General features: G+C 50.8%; 1 protein-coding gene across 2 annotated transcripts in view; it reads left to right on the forward strand.

Annotated features, from left to right (window-relative positions):
- The window catches only part of LOC144945334 (S-adenosyl-L-methionine-dependent tRNA 4-demethylwyosine synthase TYW1-like), a 140,320-nt gene that overhangs the window by 71,541 nt on the left and 49,532 nt on the right, over nucleotides 1–19,247 (forward strand). For both annotated transcript variants that reach the window (XM_078873779.1, XM_078873781.1), the window contains exons 14-15: nucleotides 630–740; nucleotides 2,211–2,378. In XM_078873779.1, the coding sequence (XP_078729905.1) occupies nucleotides 630–740; nucleotides 2,211–2,378 (279 nt within the window). The remainder of the gene's footprint in view (nucleotides 1–629; nucleotides 741–2,210; nucleotides 2,379–19,247) is intronic.

A 19,247-nucleotide genomic window follows, 5' to 3' on the forward strand; every position in this document is an offset into this window, starting at 1 on the left:
TAGCTGAACGTCTTGGCAACAGTGTGATCATGAAATTATGTATTTTTTCATCCGTTCAGAGATTGTTTAACCGATATTAAACTCGGGTACAGTTATGTTTAATTGACTATTGATGACACACGTGCACGGGGGGGGGGTGGGGCATCGTGCGGTGCACAGCCAAAGGTCCCTGTGCAAAGAGAAATCACTGCCTCTTTAAACACAAAATTCGAAAAGCACGCAGCAGCAAACATTTCAGAGACTCTTACACGATCGAGAGGTTTTTTTTTGTATCTCATCTTCATCCCATAACTTGAATTCGAATTTTTTTCTGAGCTTGAAAGTCTGCCGCTGGTCAGGATGTGCGGGCTCTAAGCGTCGCTCAGCAGACAGAATGCACTTCAACAAGATGTTGGCATCTTCACGAATAGATAATGCAACTGCTTTTTTTTATCACGGCACCTCTGAAAGAGCACAGTGGGCGATTTTGCGCGTGGCCAAAGGAGCGTTCAAACCTCGTTGCGTTGAAATGCTGACGCGAGACCGACCAATTCACGCCTGATGTGAAACTCCGCGCAGAACGCGCCGCTCGCGACGGGGCAGTGGTGACGGAGCGCTGTGCGCGTGTCGCCGTGCGTGCTTCTCTGCAGGGCCAGCGCACTGTGTACCGCCTCACGCTGGTGAAGGCGTGGAACGTGGAGGAGGTCACCGCGTACGCCAACCTGGTTGCTCTCGGAAATCCCGATTTCATCGAGGTCAAGGTGAGCTCTGCGTTTGGCCGCGGGTCCGCGGTGCGTGAGAGACGACCGTTTTGCAGGAGACTGCCGTGTAGGTTTTTCGCGGTTTTGCCGCGCGTCCATCGGCACGACGCGCCGATGTTTCGCTCCCCAAGTGCGTGCTGGGAGCTTCCTCTTCCGCAACTGAAATTTTAAAGTCTCTCGGGACCCCTCAGATTTCGTTTTGTTGCCTACGCCAGCCTGACGTTCCTCACGAGTTGCGTTCCCGACGGAGCTCCCGGCACACGGTGCGAAACGTCGGACATGGTGCCGAACAGCACTGCGGCTCAACGTGGCGGCGCATCGGAGAGCCGTCCGTCGGCGTGGCTTGCAAGGCGGCGGTCACTTTAGTCGCCGTTTTCTCACGCCGCGTGGAGCGTCCCCCCTGCCAGAGCAAAGTGTGGGACATAGTTGTAGCCCATAGGCATTTTATACACCCTGGGAGGATGATGGGTCATCCTGAGCAGGACCAGGAGTTGAACTCACAAATAAAAGAAACCTGAGTTGCGTGCTCTTGCCACCTGGTCAGATAGTGAAGACACTCAAGATAGTTCATGTGTAAAATGGTGAATACGGCATGGGTGCATAATAAACACCATTCGTCATTAATGGAAAAATACTAGGCGACAGTATGAGGCAGTGAACCTTGTTCAGGGCACAGAGAGAGGGCGCAGACACTTCATATTCTTGGTTCTTTCGTTAAAGTCACGTAGAAGGGAAATAATAAAGTAATATAAATATTTAAAAAATATATTGTTTAAATGATCACGACGTTTCGATTGCAACACAAGCAATCATCATCAGGTGTGAAAACCACAGCAAGAAAATTAGAAAAAAACGCCACTTTCTTCTAATTTTCTTGCTGTGGTTTTCACACCTGCTGATGATTGCTTGTGTTGCAATCGAAACGTCGTGAGAATTTAATTGTTTTATTTTTATTATTTTAATATTTCCCTTCTACGTGACTTTACTGAAAGAACCAAGAATATGAATCCATGCAGTCACGAAAGCTTTAAATCGAGACACTTCATTGTTAAAGAACACACTGTTACGGCCCTAATAACAACTGGGAAATGTTACTTTTTAAAACTGAAAAATTATACTCGTTGAAAATGCCCATTTGCGCAGGTCCCGCCACAATCTCTGCTCCAAAGAAGAGCCCCCGCCCACGAGTGTCAGCCTGCCGGGTTCTTCTTTGCACTTGTAATGCAATGCCGTTGACAAACGTCGTGATTTATTTTTACGCGTTTACGATAAAAATTCAACCCGTTAAGGTTGAAAGATAAACACCGACGGAAACGCTTGCGCACTTACATGGACGCGCGGCGCCTGTGCCCGCACGCACGCACAGCCGCAATTCCAAACGCGCGTGGCACATGCCCGCGCGCGGAATCTCGCTCGGCCCCGCGCGTGCTTTGCTCGCTTACCGGCTGCGTTGCGCGCTACCCCCGCCAGGGCGTGACGTACTGCGGTGAGAGCTCGGCCAGCAGCCTGACGATGGCGAACGTGCCATGGCACGAGGAGGTGGTGGGCTTCGTGCAGCAGCTGGCCGTGATGCTGCCCGACTACGAGCTGGCGTGCGAGCACGAGCACTCCAACTGCCTCCTGTTGGCGCACAAGCGGGTACGTGCGGGCACGAGCGGCGTGTGGGGACCGGGCTGGGTTGTGTGTGTGTGTGTACGTGCCTCACCGATAGTACGAACCCGGCGGCCCGAGTTCGATTCCCGCTCACGGTCAACACCAGTGACGATTATTTGAACCGGTCCTGGGCCTCCGCTAGGTCGACTCAGCCTCAAATGAGTACCTGGTGCGGTGGGTAAACATCGCCAATGAGGAGACAAAGGCGGCCGGGCGTGGTGCTGGCCACCCACCCCCTCGTGTGCTGTGCCGGCCTTCATAGGTGCGACTCGCTAACAGCACTTGCCCCAATAGTCTGTTAAGGCTACACGGAGGATCTTTGTCTTTGCCGCACCGATGTTCCATTGGGAGATGGGTACCACCGTGCCGGAGTGAAGTTGGTGGAAGCTGTGCTCCTGGTGAACAGCTGGGGGGAGTAGATGTGGGACCTTCAGGAGGCTGAGTCTGCTGATCGCAGTGCCCGGGTGAGTTTCTGCAGCCTCGGTCAAACGTTGAGGCGCGTACCCTTGGATGTGCCTTGATCATAGGGATTGTTTTTAAATCCTTTATATTAAGTTCACTTGCGCGCTTGCTTGCTTGCTTACGACCGTGCAAATCTTTCGGTCGTTTTTTAACCCACTTCCCGTGATCCAATCGAGCTGACATTTTCCACACAGACTCGTTGTGCGTGACAATTAATGTTCGTGAAAATTTTTTTCCAAAATGTTACACTTTTTAGGACAAAAATATTATATTTAATTTGTATCCAGACGGGTCAATTGCTTAATGGTGTCATGCAATCATCTGACCCATAGGTGGCAGCCATCTCAAGCCAGAGGACGAGAGGACTCTAGCCGCCACGCATATAAAGGATTTATAGTGAAAATCTTTGTTTTTACGGGTTAATTTTTTACCTTATTAAAGTAAAGCCGTGTGTTTACCATACGCCTATGCAGTATTGCCAGAACCAGTGGGATGTGCTCGTTGTTCCTACACCCCCGCAGGTTGTAATTGGGCATCTCCATTTTGAATCAGCTACAACCGGTGCAGGTATAGGAACGGGAAGGTCCACAGAAAGTGGAAATGCAATAGTCTTAAGTGCATGCAATCGAGTTACAAGTGCATGCAAGAGAGTCACGAGTAAGATTTTTTGAGAGACAGAGAGCTTTATCTAAAAGTTGCGAGCAGACGTTTACAAATGGGCTGAGCAAAATACACCAACACGCACCGCGCTGATCTCCAAGATGTTTACGACGGGGAGATTGGACAAAAGCGCAATTTGGTTGAGTGTTTGGGACATCGCGTTGCGTCGCCGGCGGTGCCGTGCGGCCTTTGACTGGTAATGGGAGCGTAATGGCGTGCTCCAGTTAATTTTAGTGCGGACTGAGCAGAGGGCTTGGGGGTCGGGTGACTTATCGGCAACTTTTGTTTAATTATTCCGGTGATCCCGCGTGTCTGTCACGAGCAATGTTTTGCACATCGCCACCATTCATCTGCGTGGGAATCCCGCCGGTTATTGCTCAAGTCTGCTGTGTGCCAGGTGCAACTTATTTACGCGACAACAAAAACCGGACGAATATCCGAAGGCAGAGAGACTCTCTTCAACAAATTCTCGAAACACTTTGAGACTTGCCAAAATAAGAGGGTTCTCATCATTGCAATTGGTGAACTAATGAGATTCCAATTCTCTGCTTATATAGCAGAAACATTTTTCCAAAGCTGTAATTGTGTGTTTCATATTCTTGGTTCTTTCGGTAAAGTCACGTAGAAGGGAAATAATAAAATAATAAAATAAAACAATACAATTTTCACGACGTTTCGATTGCAACACAAGCAATCATCATCAGGTGTGAAAAACCACAGCATTTTCTTGCTGTGGTTTTTCACACCTTATGATCATTGCTTGTGTTGCAATCGAAACTTCGTGAAAATTTTATCGTTTTATTTTATTATTTTATTATTTTTCTTCTACGTGACTTTACCGAAAGAACCAAGAATATCAATCGCTGCAGTCACGAAAGCTTTAAATCGAAAAATGTGTGTTTCATGTTGATTCTGTTCCAAAACAGAATGAACATTAAAACCTCCGATGAGCACGGTTGGCTACGTGCGGTGCGAAAGAAGTTCAACGTACACACACACATACTAAACAGACGTACACTTCATCTGTAAGATCTGTCAGAAGCGAGGTCGTGACAGCCACGTGCGTTGGCACCAATGACATTGTCTGCGATGACCTCTTGAACTGCCACGTTACCCTTCCGCGTGGAGGAATCACTACAACAAGGCGTGAGAGTCGGAGCTCGTGTTGGCATTATACCCTCGGACTCAACTATACCAGACGTCGACCACCGTGAAACAGTGGTCAGACGTGCGCACTGCTATTGTTAATGAATGAGAGACAGAATGCCACTGTGTTACCAATTAGTTGGGCGGGGGGGGGGGGTGTGGGGGGAGCGGAGGGAGGGGTTTCTCAGCGAATCACCTCCTCTGTGGGCTCTTTGGACCAAAGCACATTAGACCAATCTGATTGTTGTGGCTTGGCCCGGTAATTGCATTTGAACCCATTGAGCGATGAGACGTCGTTTAACAAAGGGGGCTCTCGCACCCGTGGCGATGGTGGCTGTTTAGTCCTGCGGCCTCGTAAGAAATTCCTCTTGCGAAAGCGGCGGAGTAGTGATTAAATAATAAATGCCGGTCGGTGACGAGAGGTTAGTTAATCTGCTCTTTCGAGCTACAGTTTATTGCAAGGCTGAGGAGGAGAGTCCACCTGTGTTTTTTTGTTTTTCTTGGGACGCGCAGATTAAGTTTGAGAGACATTTTAATGAGCGTCTGGCCAGTGGGAGGCAAGGTGATGTTATGGGGGGACTAGGAGCTAGGGTGGGTCTTAGTGCGGGATGTCTGCTGCATGTCAAGTGTTCAGGCTAATGAAATTAACATTTTCTCCCTGCTTATTCTGCGACAATGGTTTGATTGCATGGTTATTTAACGTCACGATGTTTTGACGCAGATACCCTCTTTGAGTGTTACTTGTCCTTCCCACGGCCTTATTACTTTACCGTTAACTGCGTGCGGGCTTTGATTGCTTTTCATTGTCTCGCACTATCCCATAAATGTGCTTGCACATTGAGAGTCAAACCAAACGTTTAATACTTAAACTCGGCACTCTTCAAAACCTGTCCATTGTAAACTTTCGTAGAGTGAACTTTAGAAACATGACATGTCAAATATTTAGTCGGCTCAATTTATTTGGGGGGCAAAGAGGCGACAGTCGTGGGTTTCCGATGTCATTTGTGGATTCAGCTTTCTTTACATCCTCCAGGTACAAACTTTTGAAGAGATATTTTTAAAAATGGGGCACACAAAAATCCCAATTTTATTTTTTAAACTAAATTTTCTGGTTATAAACGTCACAATATGTTATTGCAAAACTCATTGTGTTGTTGTTGCTCTGGAGACGGGGAGATCGATGACCGATGTCCGGTCGCCGCGTTGATGGAATTCGTCGTGATTTCTCACTTAACAGAGTGGGCCGCGTGAAGGCTGCCATCTTGCGCTCCTCACGTTCCACCCTAAATCGCATCCACTGCACAAACCATAGCGGCAGATGCAGATAGCTAATGCACGAATGGAACATTTAAAACTCTCCAGTAGTGTGCGGCTGTGGTCATCCAGAACAGGCCGTACAACGTATAACGACGCAATGCCCGATCAACAAAACACAGAGAGAGACATCGCACCGATGACAAACTCCGCTGCTCCTGACGCAGTTATACCTTGCTCGACCACCTGAATGTGAAATTGTCGTTTTTGCTCTGCATCTGCGTCAGCCAAAATCTTCTAATTGAGTGGCCAAATCCTTCAGATGATGTTTATTTTGGATGTGTTGTGTTGGCAGAGTGCTTGGTGGATTGCCCTTGCTGGGCTTATATGGCCCTCAACAAACCTGTGAACTACACCCTGATTATTTTTATTCTTGGTTCTTTCGGTAAAGTCACGTAGAAGGGAAATTAGAAAATAATACAAACATAAACAATAAAAATCCTCACGACGTTTCGACTGCCACAGCAAGAAAATTTTCTTGCTGTAGATTTCACACCTGATGACGATAGGCTTGTGTTGCAGTCGGAACGTCGTGAGAATTTTTATTGTTTTATATTTTATTATTTTATTATTTCCCTTCTACGTGACTTTACCGAAAGAACCAAGCATATGAATCCCTGCAGTCACGAAAGCTTCCAATAAAAATGTATACCCTGATTGTTCACGTGATGATGGACAAACACATTTTCCAGTATTCTACATTATGCTTTGCTGTCTGAGGGAGATGGAGAGGGACATTTATTTTACCTCGTAACATTACTGCAAGAAAAATTGTGAAATACTTCGTATTAATAATATAAAATATGTTGAATACATGATATTAAAGCTGCGTAAAAACTCAACGTAATTTTATTGTTTAAAATGGTCAACGTGAAAGACATTTATATGACTTTCAGCACCTTCCCAACATCAGGTTGAAGCGAATGTTATTCAACGTCGCTTTTAAGAGCTTACGACGTTCCTCATTATTTATATGTAGTGGCGCACGTACGCATTTTATTCCGTGATGCACACCTGGAGATTCTGGCCTTTTTGCTTTTTCAGGGTGCAACATCTGCCAATTTGCATTTGTTTTACTGCATCGACTGAACCTCCCCCCCCCCCCCACCGCCATATAAAGCCACTACACTTCTAGGGGATGGAGAATTTACAGGTTGCGGCAGCTATACATAAAACAGTATATTTTTATTTTAAAAAAAGATTACTTTAAAATGACGAGGAAATTCCAAGTACGAATGCGGTAATCAACGAGCGCTGATGAAGAAGCGCATCAGAATTATTTCCGCGTGTTTGCGTGTCTGTGGAGGTGCGTGATGACACGGCATCGTGAGCGCGTTTAGCCCTGCACGCTCAAGAGAGGGCAGCGGGTCCTCAATCAGGGCGCAGGGTTCATATGCCCGGGAGCGCTTTGGTCCATGGAAAATTACTTTCGGTGTATTCGTTACAGAGTGTTTGTGCAGTTGCCTTAGAAATTAAATTAAACTCCCTGAGCTTTTTCAACCGTCCATAAACCGTGATTCGTAATTGGTTTCTTTCGAGTTGGGCGATCGTGCGAAAAAAGGGTGTGCCGTAAAACCCTCATCCACCCGACGCAGCCTATTAATAAAAGTGTCACGCGAATCAAACGTCCCAAATGTATTACTGCTTCAGCAGCACCACCGGTCTTGTGGTGTATCCATTGAAGGCAATCCGCAGAGAGACGCGCCGCAAGTTCTCTTATCTGCGAGTAATGCAAGTCCATCGTTACCGAAGCCACGGTTAACATTGGCTACATAAGCCAACTAACACGATAAAACAGTGCGATTGCGTACTTAACTAAATGCACCCGAACCAACATTGTTTGATTCCGTATTCACGTACCTCCGTACGAGGAGAAAATCTTTTTTGCGGGGGATGGTGGAAGAGACGGGGAGCGTGTCAGCGACCGACTATGAAAACAGGATTTAACGTAAGTACCAAATCCCTTTTAATTTTCGATTTAAAGCTTTCGTGACTGCAGGGATTCATATTCTTGGTTCTTTCGGTAAAGTCACGTAGAAGGGAAGTAATAAAATAATAAAAATAAAACAATCACATTCTCACGACGTTTCGATTGCAACACAAGCAATCATCATGAGGTGTGAAAACCAAATCCCTGTTTGTTTAACACGTAGGCTTTCGCGACCAATATTGTTCATAATCAACGATTTTTGGGTTTAGATCGCGTTATTTATTTAAGAACGGGAGACACAGCAGAGCCTCACCATTCTGGCGAATTGCCCGATGATGCTGGATGCAATTACCAGCGAAACGTCGTACTCAAATTGTAAATGTTGTGGTTTCACGCTTCAACACACCGGTGGGCTAAAGCAGTGAACTATTTGTCTTTTGTCAACGTGACACTTTTTTTACTGATTGGCCGTGTCGGGTGGTGGAGGGTTACGACACATTTATAAATAACGCGATCTAAACCCAAAAATCGTTGATTATGAACAAATCCCTGTTTGTCAGACTGAACAAACTCTTTACATTTGAATGGAGATCTGCCAACCCATACATGTTCTCCTCCGCTTAGCACGCTTGGCTACATACGGCGTGAAAGAAGTCCAACGTTCCCGTATTCATATTGCTTAATATCGTTGTTGAGGCACGTCTTTACTTGTGAAGTATTGGAAAATGACGGCAGGAAACTCCTTGACGGGAACACACTTCTTTTATTAAATCTTGACTTGTAACAATACAACGCGTGGCCTCTCTTCTTCACACTGCACTTCTCTTGACTCAGGATTCTGTGCTGCCGGCTCTCTGTGCCTCGTGTAGACTCCGCGCCTCGGCTACACTCCTCTCTCGCCTCGTGTAGACTCTGCGCCTCTGCTACACTCTCCACTCGCCTCGTGTAGACTTTGCCCCGCTCTCGCTGGCTACACCGTATGCATACTCGGCTCGTGCAGACCTTCCTCTCTCGCTGGCTACACCGTATGCATACTCGGCTCGTGCAGACCGTTCTCTCTCGCTGGCTACACACTACACATTACTCAGCTCGTGTAGACCGTTCTATCTCGCTGGCTACACACTACACATTACTCAGCTCGTGTAGACCGTTCTATCTCGCTGGCTACACACTATACATTACTCAGCTCGTGTAGACCGTTCTATCTCGCTGGCTACACACTATACATTACTCAGCTCGTGTAGACCGTTCTATCTCGCTGGCTACACACTATACATCACTCAGCTTCTACTCTCCCTTACTCTCCTCTCCGGGCTCTATCTCTGCACCTTCCTCTTCATTCTTAGATGGTTCCACTTCTGCCCCCTGCTCCTCTGTGCATCACCTTATATACCCCTTCTTCCCGGGAGACGGAGTGGATGCGGACCTCAACGTCGGCACCGCTCCTCAGTTACCCAATCCCCACGCTCTATCCCCACGATCCGGTTCCGCTCAGCGCGTGTTTCCACTCCCCAACCAATCACACCGCGCTGCTACCCGATCACTCCCTCTGGGCGCGTCACCGGCACACAGCCAATCAGCAGCACTACCCCCACCCGCGCACTGACGCCTGCTCCTCCCCGTCAGCGCGCGTCACCGCACACACACCCGTACATACGCGCTGGCACACGACATATACACCCAGCGCGTATCACCACTACATCACCCCCTCCCACATAGCTCGCAGCCGGCCCGGCTGCTAACAACAACCAACCGCGACGATAAAACGACAATCAACAAAAAAAAACCCCGTAACCCCCCGAGTGTGCCCCGTAACACAACACAACAACAACAAGAATAACTATGTACAGATTGACAATGAACCCGAAAAGTCAACAATAACACGATACGAGCAAATTCGAAACGAACGCGCCCCACGTCCCTGCGACTACACGCAGTGACGAGGCGCTCCAACTGCCCCGACTCCTCACGAGGCAGGTCATGCAAAGTAGCACGACCTGGCGCGAGTCCGTCTGGCTGGTCCATCGTATGGGGCGGGACACTGACGACCGTCCGGCGGTTCCGGCTGCTCCAGACGGCGCGGAACGGGCCTGAAAGGGCCGGCCCCGCCGCGGAGATCCGGCCGCCGGTGATCGGCAGCTGTCAGTTCCGAGACACCTGGGAGCAGATCAGGCGAAAATACGTGTGGATCAGGCAGAGACATTTCCCCCTCTGGGTCGCCGGTCACGTCACACGCCCGGCCATCACGACACAAGGGGAGGCCATATGGAGGCGAGAACGGTTTCAGTCGGGAGGGGTGAACGTACCACCGGCGCTTTCCCCACTTTATCTGAACGCACTGGGGCCGTGCAACGCGCACGACCTCCACGGGTCCCCTCCACGGTCTCAACAATTTAGGCGACGTAGCCAAGGGCGCCTGAGGGCAATGCAGCCAGGCCCTGTCACCTGGTTTCCATTCGTGCATGGACACCTTCCGTGCCCGCAACCGTTCATTAGCAATTTGGCGAGCCCGCGAATTAAGCCGCGCGGCCTCCCTCGCCTCTGTCAGCTTGTGAATATTAAACTTAATATGTTCTGCCAAATTAGAATTAGTTCGTGGAGCGGACAGGCCAAGTTGCGTTTCTATTGGCGGGTCAGCTTCCCGACCGTACATCAGATAGAATGGGGAAAACCCCGTAGCTGCATGGGGGGCCATTCTATACGCAGCAAGGACTCCCGGGACCTGCAGGTCCCAATCTACATGTGCCTCGCACACCTGCTGGCACAGCATGGAAGTCAAGGTTTTGTGGAGTCTCTCCACCATCCCGTCAGTCTGCGGGTGGTACGGGGAGGTACGCACCTTCTTGGTACCCAACAGATCGCACACCTCTTGCAACAATTTACTCGAAAAATTTTTACCTTGGTCGGTCAGCAGGCGTTCGGGAGCCCCTTTGTCCAGGACATAGCCCTGGACGAAGGCATCCGTCACAGCCGCTGCCGACTGGTTAGCGAGAGGCCACGCCATAGGCCATCGGGTAAAGTATTCGACCCCCACTAACAAATATTTATTCCCTCTCGGCGTGACTGGGAAGGGCCCCAAAATATCGAGTGCAACGAGCTCGTTGGTACGCGAGACCTGAATAGATTGCAGCGGTGGATTAGCTGCCACGGCCGGTGATTTACGCCTGGCGCACTCAACGCACCCCTTCAGAATATGCACCACATCACTTCCCATTCCCGGCCAGTAATAGTCACGCTGAAGCAGGGCAAGCGTCTTGTTAACTCCCAAGTGCAAGAGGCGTTCGTGTGCCGCCAAGACAACCCTCCCCCTCACAGCGGAAGGCACCACGAGTGCGTTCCGCCGGGACAAACTGTCCCATTTCAATAACACGCCCCGCTCAAGTACATAGGAGCCGGTACGCTCCTGGTCCCCCTCGGGACCCCCAACCTTGCGGCGCAATGCTAGCAGCGAGCTGTCCGCCATCTGGAGGCGGCCCCATTCGCTGAGCGACAGCGAGAGCAGCGAGTCCCGACCCTGAGAGGCAGTGGAATCATCCCCGATCGGTGCGCCCGCTGTCGCAGCCAGTGCCCCCATCTCCCCCGCAAGCGTCGGTTTACAGCGCGCCGATCCCGACAAACACGCGCATTCATCACAAGGCAACAACCGCGACAAGCAATCGGCATTCGTGTGTCGCAACCCCTTACGGTACGTAGTCGTAAACTGATAGTCCTGGAGGACTTCCAACCAACGCGACAACTGGCCCGAGGGCTGGGCGACCCTCAATGAATACTGTAGCGCCGCGTGGTCCGTTCGGACTGTAAAGTGACGACCATAAAGATATGGCCTAAACTGTTGCACAAAAAAAACAATGGCAAGCAGCTCGCGACGGGTGACACAGTAGCGCTGCTCCGCCGGAGACAACACCCTACTACCGTAGGCGACAACTCTTTCGACACCCCCAACGACTTGGGATAGCACCCCCCCAATGCCCGTGTTGCTAGCATCCGTGTCCAGCAAAAAGGGACTGGCAAAATCGGGATAACACAAGGGTGGGGCACCCACCAAGGCGTCCCGGAGGGAGCGAAACGCGGCCTCCTCCTCTGGTCCCCATTTGAACTTCACTCCCTTCGCCGTTAGAGCGTGCAAGGGTTTTGCAATAGTGGCGAAGTGCTCAACGAACCGCCGATAATAAGAAGCAAACCCGATGAAACTACGCACGTCGGAAACGGACGTAGGTGTCGGCCACGAACCGACACAATCCGTCTTCGCGGGATCGGTGGAGATCCCCGAAGAATCGACAATGTGACCCAAGTATCTAACGGACCTACGAAGGAGGTGACATTTGGCCGGTTTAAATTTCAACTTAGCCGATCGCATTCGCAAGAACACCCCTCTCAATCGCCGGAGGTGTTCCTCAAACGTTTTACTGAAAACAATGACATCGTCCATATAAATCAAGCATGTATCCCACTGCAAGCCCGACAAAACCAGCTCCATAAGTCGCTGAAACGTCGCTGGAGAGGAGTGAAGTCCCATGGGTAACCGGTTAAACTGGAACAGCCCCCCTGGAGTCCGAAATGCTGTCTTAGGTTTCGACTCTTCGTCGAGCGGCAACTGCCAAAACCCCGATAACAAATCAAGAGTCGAAAAATAACGCGCACCAGACAATGCATCGAGGGACTCATCCATCCTGGGGAGCGGATACGCGTCAGCCACAGAGATCTTATTCAGGCGACGGAAATCAACGCAGAATCGCAGGGACCCGTCCTGCTTCTTAACCAGCACAATAGGCGCTCCCCACGGGCTAGAGGAGGGCGAAATAATATCGGCTTCTAGCATATCGTTAACAGCCGACTGAACATGTTCCTTCTCCACGGGACTCAGTCGGAAGGGATTTAGCCTGACCGGCGCCGCATCGCCCGTTTCAATGTGATGGTGCAACAAATCCGTGCACCCAATGTCATACTTATGTTTACTGAATACATCAGAGAATTCAATGAGCAACTCGCGCAGCGCACCCAACTGCGCCGCCGACAAATCGTCCGAGGCGGCACATAACGAATGGACCCACTCAAGGTCTTCCCTTGGCTCAACGTTCCGCGCGGGGCTCGAGCCCACCTGCGCAACCAACCCATCATCCCCAGGAACCTGCGCCGCGTGAGCCAGCACGGTGCCCTGCGGGATGACAGCTGGTCGCGACCCCGCGTTCAAAGCCATCACAAACGGATCCCTGTCAGCCCGCACCAAAGTGTGAGCCACCGATAAATCAAGACCCCCGACAGCCTTGTTAGAAGGACCCAAAAGCATACTCTGTCCCGAAGCCTCCCTCACCCATGGTTTTCGCAACCGGAGGGGAATCAACATCTGTGAACCCGGGGGCACTTGCACTGTCTGCGTCGCCACCGCTTGTATCGTAGCGCACGCCGTCCGAATGTCAGTAGGGCCCGTCAAAAATGAAATCCGGCGACCCGATGGCAGTTCAATGCATCGTTGATCGATAAGAATTTTAATGGGCATTTTAGCCAAAAAGTCAGTGCCCAAAAGACACGGAACTGCCAAAGAAGACGAAACGAAAACGGGTCCCGATAATTTGATATCTCCAATGCAAATGGACGCCCTAACCTGACCGATAATGCCCAACGATCCCCCATTAGCGGCGTAAAATGGCACATCAACTGGAAGCAGCGGACGACATTGGACTGGAAGAATATTATAAATGAGGTCCGATATAATAGTTGCCGATGCCCCCGTGTCCACTAACACCCTAATCTCAACCCCATCAATAGATCCCGTAACAACGGACGAACCCGCCGAAGCAGCCACAATTCTATGCCCCAATTCCGCCCATTCAATGTCTCCCTGGTCCCGGCCGAACCCCCCTCGCCGAACCGAATCCCCGAACCTTAACCGGCCCTCCTCCGCCGCAACGCGGCGTCCCATGTGTGCCGAATAAACAGGCCGAGCGTGTGAGGTGCCGCGACTTGCCGGGGATTGTAGAGATGACTTGGGCTCTCGGTCGTCGTCCAGCCGAGCTCCCATGGCGCGCTGCCGCGGAGCGCGGCACCCGGACGCCACGTGGCCCCGGAGGCCGCAGTTATAGCACGTGACGAGGGTCGGAGTAGATCTTGGTTGCTCCGACTTTCGGCCCGATCGCAGAGGCGACCGGGCCCCCGGCCTCCAGTCCCCTGGTCGTCCCGTGGCGAACGCCTCCTCTCGTGGGCTGACGACTTGGGGTTCGGCGACCACCAACCCCGGGGCTGCGACGACAGCAGCGTTGCAACCAACGCCTTGCTTCCGTTGTAGGGCCTCGTGCGCTTGAATACTCGTGGCGACTCTCAAAGAAGAAATATCAATGTCGTCAGCTGTGTTGATAGGGACCCCCAGGTCCTGCGCCAACTTGAGCAGCTGCTCCAAAACCATCGCGTCTTGGCCCTCCTCGTCCATCCGAGGGAACGCAGCATCAGCAAGAGCCAGCAACGCCGTGCGATAGGCCAGCGCGGTCTCCGTGGCCGCTTTCCGTCTTGCGTAGAACTGATGGCGGCATGTAGAGGGAGGCCCGTAGACCCTGGCCAACAACCCCAGCGCATCCTTCAGCGTGGAGCGGTCCGACTTCCGTGCAGCCCTGAAGGCCGCGAGCGCATCGTCGTCCAGCATGGCGGGCAATGCCCGCAGCGCTGTAGCATCGGACCACGCTGACATCTCTTGATGCGCCAAAAACCTTCGCTGAAATTGGCCCCAGTCTCCGCCTTCCGCCTTGAAGGCTGACAATGTGGGCAGGCGCTGCTGAAAAATGAAGTCATCCGCCTCGTGGTTCCTCTCCGCCTGTCCGTCGGTGTCTAAGATGGCGGCTCCAGCAGCAGACGTAAGATGGCGGACCCCCTCGCGCGCTGATGACGTCGATGCGCGCGCTTGGGAACCCACCACCACGTGGCGCTCGCCGTTCCCGCCAAAAGTAGGCCCAGGCGCAATGGCGGGAATCCCCCATTCGTTTTGGCGGGAATCTGCGGGGCGACCTTGTAAAATGTCCCCCACCGTCCCCGCTCCTCCCGACGAGCTGATCTCCGCCAAGATGGACGCGGCGGCGAGCAGCAGCTCCGCCAGTCGGGAGTGCGCCTCACGAAGCCCGGCGTCTGTCCCCGGTCGCTCGGCCGGCGCCGTCGACGGACCCTGCAGCGTGGGCAAGTCCTCTTCCTCACCCCCCGCCACCAGCGGCTCCGAGTCGTCCAGGTCTTCCTCGCGGTCAATCCCGTGGGTCCTACGGGTCTTCCTCGTCTCCATACTTGGAAGCCCGTTTCACTTCTGACGCCAGATGAAGTATTGGAAAATGACGGCAGGAAACTCCTTGACGGGAACACACTTCTTTTATTAAATCTTGACTTGTAACAATACAACGCGTGGCCTCTCTTCTTCACACTGCACTTCTCTTGACTCAGGATTCTGTGCTGCCGGCTCTCTGTGCCTCGTGTAGACTCCGCGCCTCGGCTACACTCCTCTCTCGCCTCGTGTAGACTCTGCGCCTCTGCTACACTCTCCACTCGCCTCGTGTAGACTTTGCCCCGCTCTCGCTGGCTACACCGTATGCATACTCGGCTCGTGCAGACCTTCCTCTCTCGCTGGCTACACCGTATGCATACTCGGCTCGTGCAGACCGTTCTCTCTCGCTGGCTACACACTACACATTACTCAGCTCGTGTAGACCGTTCTATCTCGCTGGCTACACACTACACATTACTCAGCTCGTGTAGACCGTTCTATCTCGCTGGCTACACACTATACATTACTCAGCTCGTGTAGACCGTTCTATCTCGCTGGCTACACACTATACATTACTCAGCTCGTGTAGACCGTTCTATCTCGCTGGCTACACACTATACATCACTCAGCTTCTACTCTCCCTTACTCTCCTCTCCGGGCTCTATCTCTGCACCTTCCTCTTCATTCTTAGATGGTTCCACTTCTGCCCCCTGCTCCTCTGTGCATCACCTTATATACCCCTTCTTCCCGGGAGACGGAGCGGATGCGGACCTCAACGTCGGCACCGCTCCTCAGTTACCCAATCCCCACGCTCTATCCCCACGATCCGGTTCCGCTCAGCGCGTGTTTCCACTCCCCAACCAATCACACCGCGCTGCTACCCGATCACTCCCTCTGGGCGCGTCACCGGCACACAGCCAATCAGCAGCACTACCCCCACCCGCGCACTGACGCCTGCTCCTCCCCGTCAGCGCGCGTCACCGCACACACACCCGTACATACGCGCTGGCACACGACATATACACCCAGCGCGTATCACCACTACACTTGTATACAGCTACAAGAAAAAGGAGGAAGCATTCGAGGCGGTAGTCAGGCCGACGTGACACGCTACGCATTGGGCAGTGTTCATCTCTCTCGGCAGTCCTGCGTGAGCGCTGGAAATTCCACATTCCTATGGCAGGAGGGAGTCTGTCATAGGACAGTCACTTTCAACTTGACGCCAAGCAGCTGCATTCATTTCATGTCCTTTGACAGAGTTATCGGCTGAGTGAATAGCGACTGGGAATTCAACTGACGACATCTGGCAGAGATAAATTGTTCACGTGAGCTATTCTCTCCGTTGTTTATATAACGCAGCCTCCAGTGAAAGTCCAGCGCTGGGGAGGAAAAAAAACCCCCAGCATACATTCATAGTAATGGAAGCGCACCACTTCAGAAACCACAAAGATAAAGACAAAGATCCCCCGTATAGCCTTAACAGACTATAGGGGCAAGTGCTATTAGCGAGCACCTATGAAGGCCGGCACGGCACACGAGGGGGTGGGTGGCCAACACCACCCCCGACCGCCTTTGTCTCCCTAGTGGCGATGTTTACACACCGCACCAGGTACTCATTTGAGGCTGAGTCGACCTAGGGGAGGCCCAGGACCGGTTCAGATAATCGTCACTGGTGTTAGCCGTGAGCGGGAATCGAACCCGGGTCGCCAGGTTCATAGCGCAGCGCGCTAACCGCTACACTACCGCTCCCCACTCAGAAACCACACGCACATATACACACACACACTTATACACACACGTGCTCGGGCGGGGGTGTATAAAAGCAGCCCCCAGTCCCTTTCATCGGGAGGCTTCAACATCTCGCCTTGTTCGCGCGCTCACTCGAGGGGCGGTGCGTTCATGCGACGTTAACAGCACTGCGCCCCCTTCCCACCCACCACAAAACACCGAAGAGCGATCACATTTCTACGCGTGCAAACCTGTCGGCATCGCCGCGATATGGAACGGGAGCTTTACGCACGAGCAAGACGTGCGTTGTCTCATTTCTCAAGCTTCTTTGCTGTGTCTTTGTAAAATAAAATATATTAAATTCGCGTCACGTGACCAAAGTACAATTTGGACTTACTATGGGTGCACCGGCAGTTCAGTGGCGCTAAGCGGTGCGCTACGAACCTGGTCACCCGAGTTTGATTCACGGCTAGCATCAGTGGTGAGTGGTATCTGCACTAATCTTGGGCCCCCTTTCGTCAGCCCGCACAGACAAGCGTGGCTATGGTCAAGTAGCCGCCCCCCACCCCCTGTCACCTTGCACGGCTTGGGGAGGCCTTCATCCAATCGTGAATTGACAATGAGCTCTACTCTTTGGTTTTTTCGGTAAAGTCACGTATAAAGAGAAAATAAAAAATTAAATACTAGCATACGACGTTTCTATTGCAACACAAGCAATCATCATCAGGTATAAATGATATAGAAACACAAATCTAGTATACTTAGAAATGTAATGTAATACAACAGAGAGTCGGATACCATAACAGTCAACACCCTACCTGGTTGATTACGTTCTTCCTGAGAATGCTAAATTTGAGAGAGAGATCAAACACAGAACCAGAGACATATAGACAGACATATAAGTAGACAGATATCACAGATATACATAGAGAGAGACAAACATAGGCACACAGAGAAACCACGCCTCTGTGTCGAGGCCTTAAATAGAGAGAGGGGGCGGAGAGAGAGGGAGGGGTTAGAGAAATGAGCATGTCAATGAGTAGCACGGTGAGTGGCACGGTGCAAAAGCTTGAGGAAATTAGGAGCTCTACATTATTAATGAGCTCTACATTATTTGTTAAAGGTACGTTGTACCTCACTTGGCCCCTCACTTGGCCCCTCACTTTACTTTGGATACTATATTCACTGATTTGTTCAATAACGTATTGATTTTAAAACATACTACTCTATGTTCTTGGTTCTTTCGGTAAAGTCACGTAGAAGGGAAAACATAAAATAAAACAAGCCATCTGGCTACCATGAGAGATTCGTTCATGAGGCTATCAACATATACAAACACAGAGACAATTTTAACCGCTGTCCGTGGTGCTGACGTTGGAAAAACCGCCACTTTTTTCAAATTTTCTTGCTGTGGATTTCACACCTGATGATGATTGCTTGTGTTGCAGTCGAAACGTCGTGAGAATTTTTATTGTTTTATTTGTTTTATTATTTTATTATTTCCCTTCTACGTGACTTTACCGAAAGAACCAAAGAGTATGAGTCCTACTATTGTGGGGAACTCAACATTTTGTTGCCTTGTGGAATTCTGAATTTCCACCCTTTGGCTCAGGTCTTTGAACATGACAGCACTTGAGGAGGACATCGTTTTGACTGGGTGTTTTTTAAATTGTAGTTTGTCCGGCTCATATGTAACAGGGTACATTTGAATGTCAGACCATATTGTAGCTGAAAAGGCTCACGGGATCCTTGTGCTGGCCTTTTGAGATTAATAATTAATTAGTTCGTCTGGATATTCATTCACTTATTCATTGCTCTATCCTGCACATTCCTTTGGAATCTTTCTTTCAGCAAGTTCCATAAAAAAACGACTCCGTTCAGTCTGTAAAAAGGAGTGTCATTTAAGGGTGCACTAACAGGCACATCAATCCCAACAGCAGGATAATGCATCCTGCAATTCAAACTATCAAGTGACGTGAATTGCTCGAAGTGCACTAACCGTAGCCATCAGCACACCAGTGCAGCACGATGCATCGTGTTGTGAAATCACGTCACGGTAATATTTTGCATTTCTTTCAAGAGGGACTAGTGCAACAGTAGTCGTGGCTTTAATAAAAAAAATAGAGACCATTGTGTGACCTGGCGGGGAGGGGTGGGGGGTGCAATTGCCACGTCAGAACACTCAACTTCAAAAACGCATGGGTCTAGAATTGAGGTCACTTCTGGAAGCAGCTGCGGTTGAGAATGGGAGAGGAAATGAGCGAGAAACGAGTACATCGTGAAGTTTGGTAGCAGGGAAAGGAGGGATGCACTGGGTCACCGTTCATCTGGCCGCAGTTTAAGGAAAACGTTGCTTACAGGCCATTTCCACAACTGATGT

The sequence above is a fragment of the Lampetra fluviatilis genome, chromosome 37, assembly GCF_964198595.1.
Source record: "Lampetra fluviatilis chromosome 37, kcLamFluv1.1, whole genome shotgun sequence".
Taxonomy (NCBI): Eukaryota; Metazoa; Chordata; class Hyperoartia; order Petromyzontiformes; family Petromyzontidae; genus Lampetra; species Lampetra fluviatilis.